Below are 13656 nucleotides of genomic sequence, written 5' to 3'. Positions count from 1 at the left end.
ACATGGCAATAACCTTCCTGAATGTTTACTCAGTCTTTGAAAGTATCAAGGCGGATTTGATTTTTTACAGAATACACAGTAACAGAGATAGAAGTGGGAGAATGCTATCTCTACGAGCATCCTAGGTGACAAGGAAAAAAGCAGCCTGGAATTTATACCTTGTTGTAAGTAACCCACAGAACAGATCGATAAACACTCCATTGTGCTTCGACAGTAGGAACCCCCTTCCCAGGATGCCTCTTAGGAATGTTACCATTGATTTCCACTTCGCAAAGCACTTTACAAATGCGAGCTAAAAATCCTAAGTATGGCTGTTTTATACACACATCCCTATTTTCATCTCCGTGTCTCGTGTAAAACCCCCGGGTTCCAACCCCGAGTGCCGCAGCAGGTCAATGAAGGCTGTGGAGGGGTAAAGGGGTCTCTGATCCTGGCCTCTCCTGCTGGTAACACTGGGAATTCAGGAAAAGGTATAGGGATGACATCCAACTAGACGTGAAAAGCAACTGGAAGTAGGGAGTAAAAACAGATATTAAAGAGAAATGCAAAAAATAAAGCCTTCTACACTAGAGTTGCTGTAGCTTAAAATACATATAACTCAGACAAATATGGAAAAAAGAGAATACTTCCTCTCAAATCAGAACAAAAGCCTCTTGGCCACAAATGCCCTTCTAAGTTGGACCCCACAGGATGATTGGTCTAGGCACATTCCTCCCTCCAGTCCCTACAAAATGAGTCACAGAAGCTTCTCTATCACTTCTTCCATCTCCCCCACGCCCCCCCAAATCTACACCCCCAAAAGTCATCGCATCCCATGCTTTATCAATGAGCAGCATTAAATCTCCAATTCCCTTTCACAGCAAAGGACGGCATGAAAAGACACACCTGCATCTGTGTGAAAATCTGAGCTTTCTGGCACTCTTCCAAACTGGGCCCAAAAGCAGCCATCACGTGCTCCTCCGTTCCAATCATCTGCACGATTTCTTGGTCACTCTCAACACCCATGGCCTAGGAAGGGGAGGAAAGAGAGAGAGAGAGTTGGCTTTGTGTTAACTCACTGACATTTGCTTATGCTAATTTAGCATTGTTTGTGGGTATTACTTCTAAGCAAAAGCTAGCTCTTTCCTCAGAAATGGTGCCATCTGGCACTGGCAGCCATAGCCCAAGCTGCAGAAGAACCTGAAACAGAAATTCTGATTAGGAAGAGGAAAACAAACATTCTCAAGCACTTTTGGCATGTGTACTATCTTCTAAAATTTATAAATATCCTGTGAGTTTCACCATGAAAAAAGGAAGCAGGGAGGTAGAGTGGATGCACTGGTCGTAATTACAAAGGCACACCGAAAAACACACACACAGACACAGTCAAAGAGCAAATCAGAAAATGTGCAGTGCCGAAAATAAACAGCTTTGTCAAAAGAATGATTTTTCTGAAAATTGTCAAATCACTTACATTGAGGCTAAAAGAATTTTCCCTAAGGGATGTTTTACCTCTCTTCTAGAGACACCACACTATGCTTTATGCAGGTTTTAAAAGAGGTCTTTTAAAGACTAAGAACACACTTAACAGGTTTAAGAAACCCACTTATCTTAAGTGTTTCAAGGTGGCAGCCAGCAATGCAGGTCTTTGTAGACTCCACATGGTGTGAAGGCTAACTCCTTCACACATTTGCCTGGAATTCTGCCATATCGAGAAACAGAGCGAACCGCACTGACCCTCTCTTGGCAGAGAAATCATCTGCTTCTTAGAAGTTAGGGGAAAAGTGATGTTTGCATTAAAATTTTTACTTTACCTATACAGAGAAAACAGAACCAGAGATAATGTCTCATTAGGCTTTGATGCTCTGGTTCTCAGCTCTCCCTCCACACACACGAGGGAAAGGTTAAGTTGAATCCCAAGTTCCAATGCAGAGCGTCAAGAACACCACCCTGAGTACACAGTGCAAAGGGCACCTCTCTGAGGTGTCTGTCCTAACATAATGTCAACAACAGACCATGTAACCACCCCTGTCCTGTCACCTCTTCGACCTCAGTTTTCTCATTTCTATAACAAGAGGACGCAACCAGGTCTCTTGCAGCTCAAAATTCTACAATTCTACAATTGAGCTTTAGTCTGTATTCTGTAAATGTGACATGGATGCTTTAGGATCAGATGTAGACTTACTTAAAGTTTTGAAGGTTTTTTGCAGGGAGCTAAATATATGCTATGTCCCTTTCAGGCCAACTTGGTGGTTTAAAAAACGTTCACCAATTCTTTGACACTCCCTTCAAAAGGTGAGGACTAATTTTCCTTTCCCCGAGTGTATGCTAACGTTAAAGGCTTACGTCTACAGGAAAAAAAAAATGCCTAAGGGGCAGTTGTGTGGCTTTGGCGCCTTGGCCATACAGGCGCTGCTGCTCCCTGCAAAGTTGTTTCTCAGAGTGCTCCTCTGGGGGTCGCCGGCAGCCACACCACGAAGACACTCAAGCAGTCAATGGAAAGACCCATGGTGAGGCCAACTGCCATGTGGGTGACCCATGATGGAAGTGGACCCTCCAGCTCCAATCCAGCCTTCAGGTGACTGTGGCCTTGGCTGACATCTTGACTCATGAATGACCCTGAGCCAGAACCACACGGCCAAGCAACTCCCAAATCCCTGACCACAAAAGCTGTGCTATAATTTGTTATACAGCACGGTTATATATAGCAGATATATGAATATGTATATATTTGTGTTATACAGCACAAATATATATATCTATTTGTTATATAGATAACTGATAGGCCAAGTTCTGGGATTAAATCCACTGTTTAAACTTAAAAACATTTTTAAAGTGTATAACTTGTTCAAATTTTTTTCATTTGTAAACAAATAAAGAAGTTCTCAGGATACAAATCTCTTTTTTTGTGCCTTCATTTTTGCATATTTTTATCTCTAATTTGAAATGATGCATTTATGTAAATGGACACTGAACATAAACTCCATTATTTAAAAATTATACACATTCATTAAAAACACTTAGGTTTCCTGGATTAAAGGAGAGCAATCCTAAAAAACGATCAGTCCTAATTTTTACTTATTTTTATTTTCCACTCATTGTGAAGTTATTATGCATTAGGAAGCTTAACTTAAAAACCAACAGCATAATAAAGACATGTCATTTTTGTTCAAAGCAGATCAGGTTTCAAACTATGTAATTTTTAAATGTACCCAGTCAGTGCATAATTCACTATAAAAGTTGTATGTATAATGACTGAACCACTGCTGCAAGACAGCAGCACCTGGGGCTCTCTTCCTCCGAGGAGTTGGTGCACCGGGCTACAAACTGGGCAGAGGGGGAGACTCCGCAGATGTCATCTCGCTGCAGTCCCCGGGGAGCCACACCATATGGTGCTTCATGGTGCTAAAGGGGAGATGCTAGTGGCATCCTTTAGGGCCAAGTTTGGTAAGTAACCCTCTGCCTTCCTGTCTTCCTTTTCCTGTTCCTTTTCTTCCATTCCTTTTCTTTCTGTTTGTACATTAGAATAAGATTTGAAATATGTTGCTGCAAATAGTATACAACTCTCAAAGTTATCTGGAGTTCAAACTTTGAAACTCGAACAGAGAAAGTCACGTCTGTGCTAGAAAGGATGGCTTTCCTCTCATACCTCCAGAGTCAGAGTGAAGGCAGTTTCCCATGCCCTTTTCAGTGGAAGGTGCAGGACTGTGGCGGGACCACCTTCTCCAGCCAGACTGAAGGCAAAGAATCCCTTATTATTTTCTTCCTTCCTGTGCCTCTGGAAAGTGTCTGCTTAGCCCACAGGTGTTTATGAGTGGCTGCTCCCAGAGTCATCCAGTGTCAGGAATCTATTGCCTTTGTTCCAACATTAAACAAAAACCTAGTCTTCCTTTCCTTTCCTTGTTTCTACTTAATATTCTTGGCTAGAATGAAAATCAACATATACACCTCTGGACATTAGCAATATTGATCAGTGATATCCTTTGCCAGTGAAGAAAATTTTTCTCATAAATTTAAATCATGAAGAAATAGCAATTTAGATTCCTCAACCTAGTCTCTTGGTCAGATTCAAGGCGATTTTGCAAAAGAAAACACACATCAAGCGTTCCGGCGGCAACCCAGAAATTGGAGGGTGCCTCTAAGAAAGTTCTCAACAATGTAAACTTCCTAAGCGAGGATGAGAGTTAGTAACTGGGTGCCAGTGGAGCTTATATCCAACTTCAGACTCATAATGCACTATTTGTTCCTCCCTGCATCTCCTACGTCCTACTTCTCAGTTGTCCTCATCCGTCACACTCCTGCTTTCATGGCTCCGCGCAGTATGCGTTTGTTTTCAATAGGTCTTCATTTCCACCTGTTTATCTGACTTCTGAATCTCATGGGAGTGTGCACATCAAATTCCTTTCTAAAATATGATGGTTCGTAGGAAGCTTAGTTGCATAATAATTGTCTTGCTAATTTTTCAAGATGTTTTATAGACAAAAAACCCTACAGATTTACATGCATTTTGCTGCACCGGGAAATGACCCATTCACGAGGGTCCTACAGGACACCCCTTTTGAAAGTTTTGTAGGTATAAAATACATGTAGATATTTATCAGTCTTAATTTTTAAGCCAATGAGAAAAACTAGTTTATCCTCCGATCACGCATGCTGAGCGGCATCTGCTCTGGTGGCGATGGCACATATGTAGAGCCACCTACACGTGCTCCTCGGCCTGCAAGTGGCAGTCACGTACATCAGAGAGGAATAGCTCCCTGTGAAAGCTAAATAGAATGTAAGTTACTTTTTACATGTTAACCTCTCAAAATAATGTTACATGGGTTTCCATGAAATCCAAATATAAGAGAAACAATACTAAGGCAACTAATTTGCTGTGGAATCTAAGCACCTTTTTCTAAGACCTTTAGATAAAAAACTCTGTGACCGATGCATATCACTTCTCAGAGGAAAGCCCAAACACGGAAAGGGACCCGTGCAGGACAGACACCACATGAAGCACGAGAGATGATAGAGCAGGAGATGGTCTCACTGAGACAGGAGCAGAATCCTGGAGCCGAAATGGCAGCAGCTTTCTGAATCAGCTCCCTTTCTTGAGACACATTAATACCTAAAGCATCTAAACTAGCGGCTACCTAGATTATTTTAATAATTAACTTTTAGTTCAGGAATCTCCAAGTGAAAAAGACTTATACTTGATAGAACTGGAGAGCATTATGCTAAGTGAAATAATCCAGGCGGTGACGGACAAATACCACATGATCTCACCTTTACCTGGAACATAATCAACAACAGAAAAAAGCAAACAAAATATAACCAGAGACATTGAAATTAAGGACAATGTAACAATAGCCAGAGGGGGTGGGGAGGGGGGGTCTATAGGAGCTACTATAAAGGACACAAGGACAAAATCAAGGGGGAGGGTAGAAGTGGGGGAGGGAGGTGAAACTGGCTGGGGTGGGGTGGAGGGATGGGGAGAAAATGCAGACAATTGTAACTGAATAAAAATAAAAGAAGAAAAAAAGAAAATAAAAAGAAAATACATATACATCCCAGAAAAAAAAAAAGACTTATACTTGATTGCCAATTTTGGTCTTTAATAATATTGTAATAAAAGTCCATCCTCATTTAACATATGGATTGCCATCAAGTTGCCCTGATGCTAAATCTAAGGAATAATTTTATAATTGCATAAAATTCTCAAGTGGCCTAATATGGATCTAAGTAGACTGCTAAGGCCTTCCAAATATTTCTAAGCTATGAAGCAAAGACATGCCAAGCACATAGTAAATGACACCATATGTGCAGAAAAAATGATCAGTGACAAAGGTTTCCTCTAAAAGGAATAAACTCTTCCTGTGTCTGAAATACACTGAAACACAGGGTACTAACTCAGCCAGGTTATCATCCAAAGTGCTCCAGCTCCACAGACCAAACTGACTTTATGACAATTAGCCTTCAGAAGTCACAGCTACAAACAAATGACATATTGCTATGGGAACCACAGCAAAATGCCCAACCTCTTGCTTTACAGACATAATTTAGACATCTGAAAACTAGCTTTACATGGTGCTCTTTGTACTGCAGATATCTGAAATCACTTCGCTTAATTTAAGTCAAAAGTGAATGCTATGTAACAACTTTATGAAAAAACAGCAGAGAAAATACATCTCAGCACAAGGTCACCCAGCGTGGCCACCTGCAACGGGAATGAAAATAAGGAGACATGTTCTTTAAAAAGTGGCATGAGGCCTTCTCCTTGGATATCCACTGAGTGTGACCAAAAGTGTGACTTCTAAAAGTCAGAAAGAAAAATACTAATGAGCAGAAAAGAATGATATGCAGGCTAATGATGGTATGTTGAAATCTATTATGTCAAGGAGGGGAAGGGGATAACTTCTTAAAATACCTAATATTAAGAAATCTCTAATTTTTCTTTAAAGTAGACAGAAGTCAACTTATTATTACCAAAAGCAGTCCTAGCAGATAATAAAAGAACAGTGATGACCCTCTTTAACTGTGTGATTTTTTTCTTTTTTTAAAAAATTTACTTATTGATTTTAGAGAGAGAGGAGGAGGAGGGAGAGAGAGATCAATTTGCTGTTCCGCTTATTTACGTATTCATTGGTTGATTCTTGCAGGTGCCCTGACTGGGGATCAAACCCACAGCCTTAGCTTTATTGGGAAGACGCTCTGAACAACTGAGGTACCTGGCCAGGACAATTTTTTTTTCTTTAAAGACCAAAAATTTTAATACGTTGGCTTCCAGAAGACAATGCCCAGCATCCCCCTGGAACATGATCCTCTTTTCTGCAAACACTTTCAGACTGCAGATGCCATCACAGCACAACTGCTGAATACATGTGAATGCAAAATGTGAAGTGGGGAAGATTCATGGGCAGAAGAACCTTTGTAGTGATTCAAGTCCGTAAATAAGGCTGATCTAGGTCTTAAAAGCTTTATCCATCATATTCAGACTCAGCATGGACTCTGGAAACCCTGCTGTTTCTGTCACTTTTAGCCAATTGTTGGTTACAATCAACAACCATCAAGTCCTAATGACTGTCAAAGTCAATGTTAAGGCCACACAACAGAAAAAGAGAAATGATCTGACTTTTCTGGTATCCCAGTTTATTTTCCTGGGCTTTCAACATTAAACGTGTAAGGAGAACTAAGGACAGAGAAAGAACATCCTCCTTCCAGGCAGTCTTAGTGTTCAAAACTACATGATCTCATTTGCTCTTTACCACTATCCTCTTAGATGAAATTCTCCCTGGAGAGATGAATTATCCAAGACTCAAGGGGATTGGGAAACTTGCCCAAGGTCACGTAACTTACAACTAAGAAGCTGGAATTCAACCTAGATCTGTCCGATTCTAAGCAATCCAGTCCCCTATGTACCTCCCAGATGGGTCAGGCGTGTCCAGCCTTTTGGCATCCCTGGGTCACACTGGAAGAGCTGTGTTGGGCCACACAGTAAAGACATTGTGACATGTAATCACACACACAAAAAATCTCATAATTTTTTAAGTACATTTACGATTTTGTGTTGGGCCACACTCATAGCCATCCCGAGCCACCTGAGGCCCATGGGCCTCAGGTTGGCCACCCCTGGAATAGTGATCATCAAACACGTTTCCATCAGATTATTCAAATATCCCTATAGTAAGAAACCAAAAAAAAAGTGACATACATTTGAACGGAATATTTAAACTAAAAAGTTTGAACTGAAATTTAAAAATATTTAATTTTATATGCTCATGATACACTATGTATAATACACATTATATGTAGACTTGGATACATTCCAGAAAAAAATGTGGTAACATGTACCAAAATTATTTTAAAGGATGTAATTCCACCCCTAGGAATTAAGTCTCACAAAATAATCAGCAACACGCACAGACATGTATGTGTAAGGCCACCCAGGGTCATGTATAAGAGTGAAAACCTGGGGAAAAAAATAACACCTAATGTCCCGCTACAGGAAACTGGCTAAATATATCACACATGTGCAATTTCTTCATAATACCTACTAAAACTAATGTGTAGATTTCATAGTTACAGACACAGGAAACTATTTACAATTCATTGTTAAGTGAAAAAAATAAAATTGATGTGTATACCACAAAAGCAAAAGAAAAAAGGTCAGAAAATTGTATCTACAAATAAAGTTATATTTTTCAGTGTCTTTCTAAATTTATACAATGTAAAGACTGTTTTATAATCAGAAAGGAAGAAGTTTGAAATCTCATAAAAATGTACATTGTTAATTAATAGCCCATGATAAAAAATGATTTAAGTCTGCTATATATGTATACACTTATGGCATAAATATTAAATAAATTCGACAAGAGAGACTATCTTATCAAGCATTTGGCATCTAGCCAGAAAAAGTAGCTAATAATGATTTTCTGATTTCAATGTATGTGTCTATGATGCATTTCCCATGTGAATAATATAACATTACATGCATCACAATTAATTTATAATTTCTGGTGTAAGAAAGGTGGTCCTGTGCCCCTTTTCAAGCATCAAAAACTTTCAAAAAATTCCTTTCATGCATGGGAGCACACTGCCCTCTGCTGGAGACATAATTTTACATAAATAAAATTTCCTTTACTGAACACCCTTACGTACACTAGACACTGCACTGGGTACTGTGCAATCCCCACAAGAAAAGCCAAAATTGCTTCTGTGCTTAAAATAAGTTAAGAACAATCTAACAATAGCCAGGGGGGAGTGGGGAGGGGACAGTGAGGAGAGGGGATTACAGGAACTACTATAAAAGACACATGGACAAAATCAAGGGGGAGAGTGAAGGTGGAGGAGGGAGGTGGGTTCAGCTGGGGCGGGGTGGAGGGATGGGGAGAAAAGGCATACAACTGTAATTGAATAACAATAAAAATTAAATAAACTAAACTAAAATAAAATTCGCCTAAACTTCAAAAAAAAAAAGATTCATTTAATACCCATATATAGTTGATCATTGTTATTCACCGTAGCCATTTTCTACAAAGTTGCCAAAAACACTGAATTCATGAATACTGAAGTATTGTTTCTAGGGGAAATACAGTTAGGTTCTGTGAGCCTCTGATTACATTTTCTTCAACTGATTAATACAGACCTTGTTTCACGTATGTTTCTATTTAAAGATACCTTATGTAATATATGTGATTCATTTACACTGAAGCCACAGTCAACAGCACTGTAATTCCTACCTGAACAAAGCTTATCTAACACATTTTCTCCATAAGGCACATCACAGCCTTCTTGTGCTTAGGAACTCTAGACAGCACTTCAGCACTATATTTTGGGGTAATTTTAAACAGCAAAACCAGCAACAAAAGGTACAAAGATGCAAAAAATCATGGCACTAAATAGACTGCCAAAAGGGTACTTTTTAACAGTGTCAGCGTTGAAATGAGAAGGCAGTGTTGCCTTGTTTAACCTCAGCTCGGAACATGCCTGCCTGGTGACAAATTTTTCACAGCTCTGGGCCAGCACATGTCTGTAGATAATTGTAACAGTACCCCAAATATTGTTTTGCAGTTACAAATAAATACTAGCAATTAGGAGAAATGGCACAGATAGAATCTGTGAATACTTGGGACCAACTGTATGATATCAGGTCAACTATTTTTCTGTTTTGCTAAATTGAACTGTTCACAGAATTTGCATAATATTTAAGTCTCAGGGCAGATTAAGTAAGCCACTATAACTGAGAAGCTACCATTTAGAAATTAATTCTATGAGAGAATGTCTTTTGGGTTCTAAGCCAATAATTCACAAAGACGCTGGAAAAAAAACCTCAGTTGTAGAGTGAAGAGTCATGTGTATGTAGAAACTCACGAGAATCCAGAGTCCATAAAAAAGAACAATGAACTCGGCCCATATTCTTTGACCTTTTGCAAATTCCAGTACTAGAAATTCAGCCTACAGATATCCTTGCCCGTGTATGACATGATATTATAGAAGTTTCATAACAGCAAGAGAGATACATGTCCACTGATGAGGGAATGATTCAATAAAGGAAGTTTGCCAGAAAGGTCTGTATGGAGTAATATAACACTACCTCCAATATGTAAGCTACAAAAAAAATGCTAAATGCAAAACAATGTGCAACGTGTGTAAATAAGAAACAAAACAATAAAAATGTACTCTATACTCACGTGCTTATACACGCACAGACTGGTGTGCTATCTGTGGGTGGAACTGCGTGGTCAGGTACAGGTGGATGGGAGGCTTACTCATCACTATACACCCTTTGGTACCTTAGGGTTTTTTTAAATAATATATCTATTAAAAAATAGACTCCTATTTTTAAAAATATCTGAACCTTAGCTCTCAACTTAAAATACATGATAAGACTAACAACTTATCCATACCACATATCTTTATATTCCTAGGTCTCCCTATCCTCCAAATTTCTAATTACATATGAAAGTAAACCAGAGAAACAAAACAGAAACAGACCCACAGATACAAAGAGCAGACTGATGGTTGCCAGATAGGAGGGGTGTGGAGGGGCTGTGTGAAAAAGGTGAAGGGATTAAGAAGTACAAATTGGTAGTTACGAAACAGTCACGGGATATAAAGCACAGTACAGGGAGTGTGGTCGGTGATATTATAACAAGCATGTGTGGTGCCAGCTGGGTACTACCAGTCCTATCAGGGGATCGCTCTGTGCATTGTATACATGCTAACCACGATGCTGAAGTTAACAGAACACTGAATGTCGACTGTAATGGAAAAAAATAAAAATTTAAAAACAAAGAAATTCTTTATAATATCAGTGGATGCCTGCAACCTTACCTTAAATATAATTACAATGGGAATATCTTCTGATAAAGTATTATGCCTTAAATAAAATCGTCCTTGTTTCACAGCCATATTGGTTCTGCTTTTCTTCTCATGGGTAGAGCTACAAGGAAACACGAGTTGGTTAAACATCACCACTTAGCTTCAACCTAGTCACATGCACTAGCAAAGCCTGTCAATCAATAAAATTCAAATGATCAATAATGATCAGAAAGGTCCTATCTAGTAGGTGCTTTTCAAAGATGCACAACTCCTCTCCTGTCCCTGTCACCTCCATTTTAAAACACTATAAATGTTTCTTTGGCTTTGAGATTATGGTGGAAGTTTTGTGTGTGAATGAGGGACAATGATCATTTCATTTTGACCTACTTCACTTTGATTCCTCCTGAACTGCTTGAATTCAGTGTGGGGCATATATTCATAATCAATTTTATACATTCGAAGAAAAAAACCTCAAAATGAGCCTTTACCACAATGATAAAACTATGAAGAAATGAATTTGTATACTAATAGTCCAATAAAAAATGCCTACTGTATTGGTATACAGTGACACCAACAACAATAAAAAAACTAAGGCCTCTCCTTCTACTGAGATCTCTATTCACTATAAAATTCCTAGTGGATTTAAAAATATTTCAAAGCTTTGTTCAATGATAATAGTAACACATACTAATCGCTTGCTATATACAAGGTCTGTCCAGAAGGTAATCAGCCAAGTAATATGAAAAAGAGACATTTATTGAAGAGGATACAAGATACAAGAAACACTGTATATAGGACAATGACACCTCCGTCCCCTTCAAAGTAGGCACCTTGGAACCTCACACAGTCTCCCAATTGCCATCAGCTGCCCCATCGTATTTTCTTGAATCTCACTGACAGTCTGAAATCTCTTCCCTTTCAAAAGTTACTTTAGTTTTTGGAAAAGCCAAAAGTCAAAGGGCACCAAATCTGGGCTATAGTGGGGCGTAGTCACCTGGGTGATTTGATGTTTCACCAAAAAACTCTGCACAAGACACATGAGCAGGCACATTGCCAGTCACCGGCTGCCCAAGCCGTGGCCTTCTGAATCATCCCAATAGTTCTCATGGAGGAATGTTCAAGCTTAACACAAAACTTGATGCAGATCCGTTGCTCTACTCTCTCAGTCATTTTGAATGCGATGACCACACAGTACACGTGCTCACTCAACACATCTATTGCCCCCCGCCGACTAGTACAGTGAAGTCATCATTGTTCACGCAAGTACACTCCAGCCCACTCTTCTTGGCTGCCAGATTTCATAGATGTAGCGCAAACCGTTCTTGTTATATTAACAATGGCTGGACTTTTTCCAGACAGACCTCGTATTATGCACTGTTACCCAATCTACTTCCATTAACTCTACTCTCCTACATATTAACACTTACTTTAAAGTGTTGCCTCCTAATCACATGTGAGGAAACCAAGGCTTAGAGAAGCTAAGTAACTGCTCACCCAAGTACCTCGTATCTAGTAAACAAAACCTTGAGAATTCAAATGCTGATTGCCATGGTCTCAAAAACTGCATACGGTGGGAAGACCCGGCTTGTAGAATGACTAGGTCTGTGGTCAGTGCTGGCTACTCTGATGATTGATGTGACCTGCTCTCAAGGCCCGTTACTCGGCTGTAAAATAGAGATAATACCACTTGTCTTGGAGGACTGAGCTGACAAATAATATATGTAAAGCACCTAGTATACTGCCTGGCTTCTAGTAACTGCTCGATAAATGGCTATTTATTGTTAGTTTCCTCTCTATCTGAAAGAAAAATGCAGAAACTCTGAGTTATGCAGTTCATTACAGGTTGTTAGAAGAAAAATTCTATTACATACTGACATCTTAACTATGTCACAAATGTTTTCCCCCAGGATTCATTAATCTCCAAATTTCCAATTACATATGATAATAAACCAGAGAAAATAAGTGACAAGAGTAACATAAGGATGCTGTTGCAGGAAAATGAGTATGCTGGGAAAGTGGCTGTTACAAAAACCAATATGATGGTAAATCCATGAAATAATTCATTGAATATACTTATTCAGTAATAATAAGTCAGAATACACATGTAAAATCGTCAAAGACTGAAAAGAAACATGAAAAACTTAAGTGTTTTTATATTTCTTTTCTATAAGTTCCTTTATTACTATAAATTAACATAAAATTCAACTTAAAATAACTAGTGGCCTTTCAAACAATGTCTCACACATTCATCACAGAAAATTTTAAATGACTACTATTTTTTACTTTACTTTTATTGTTGACACAATTACAGATGTCCCTGTCCCCCATGCCTTTGCCGCCCTCCCTCCCCCGCCTTCCCTGTGGCCAACACCACACTGTTGCCTGTGTCCATGGCTTATGCGTGTATGTTCTTTGGCGGATCCCTTCACCTTCTTTCAGTCAGCCTCCCCTCTCCCCTCCCCTCTGACAGCTGTCTCATGGATTCATGCCTGTTTCTACTTTGCTCGTCTGTTTATTTCGTTCATTAGATTCCACATATAAGTGAGATCTATCTTTCACCAACTGCCTTATTTCACTTAGCAGAATAATCTCCAGGTCCATCCATGCTGTTGCAAAAGGTAAGAGGTCCTTCTTTTTCATAGCTGAGAAGTGTTCCACTGTATAAATGTGCCACAGGGTTTTTATCCACTCGCCTACTGATCGACACTTGGGCTGTTTCCACACCTTGGCTGTTGTAAATATGCTGCTATGAACCTAGGGGCGCATCTGTTCTTTCAAATGGGTGTTTCAGGTTTCTTTGGATATACTCCCAGAAGTGGGATCAATCAATACTCTATGCTTACAGTCTTACACAATAAATTGAATAGAGATATT

The 13656-nt window shown here is 39.3% G+C and overlaps 1 protein-coding gene across 1 annotated transcript in view; it reads right to left on the bottom strand.

Moving 5' to 3' along the window:
- Nucleotides 1–13656, bottom strand: part of POLR3B (RNA polymerase III subunit B) — a 109707-nt gene that overhangs the window by 80311 nt on the left and 15740 nt on the right. Inside the window, exons 9-10 of the mRNA XM_024579476.3 lie at nucleotides 10795–10903; nucleotides 886–1008 (exon numbers count right to left, since the gene is read on the bottom strand). Coding sequence (XP_024435244.1) covers nucleotides 886–1008; nucleotides 10795–10903 — 232 coding nt within the window. The remainder of the gene's footprint in view (nucleotides 1–885; nucleotides 1009–10794; nucleotides 10904–13656) is intronic.

Source organism: Desmodus rotundus, chromosome 3, assembly GCF_022682495.2.
Source record: "Desmodus rotundus isolate HL8 chromosome 3, HLdesRot8A.1, whole genome shotgun sequence".
NCBI classification, from domain to species: domain Eukaryota; kingdom Metazoa; phylum Chordata; class Mammalia; order Chiroptera; family Phyllostomidae; genus Desmodus; species Desmodus rotundus.
This window is presented reverse-complemented; position numbering and strand designations above follow the sequence as displayed.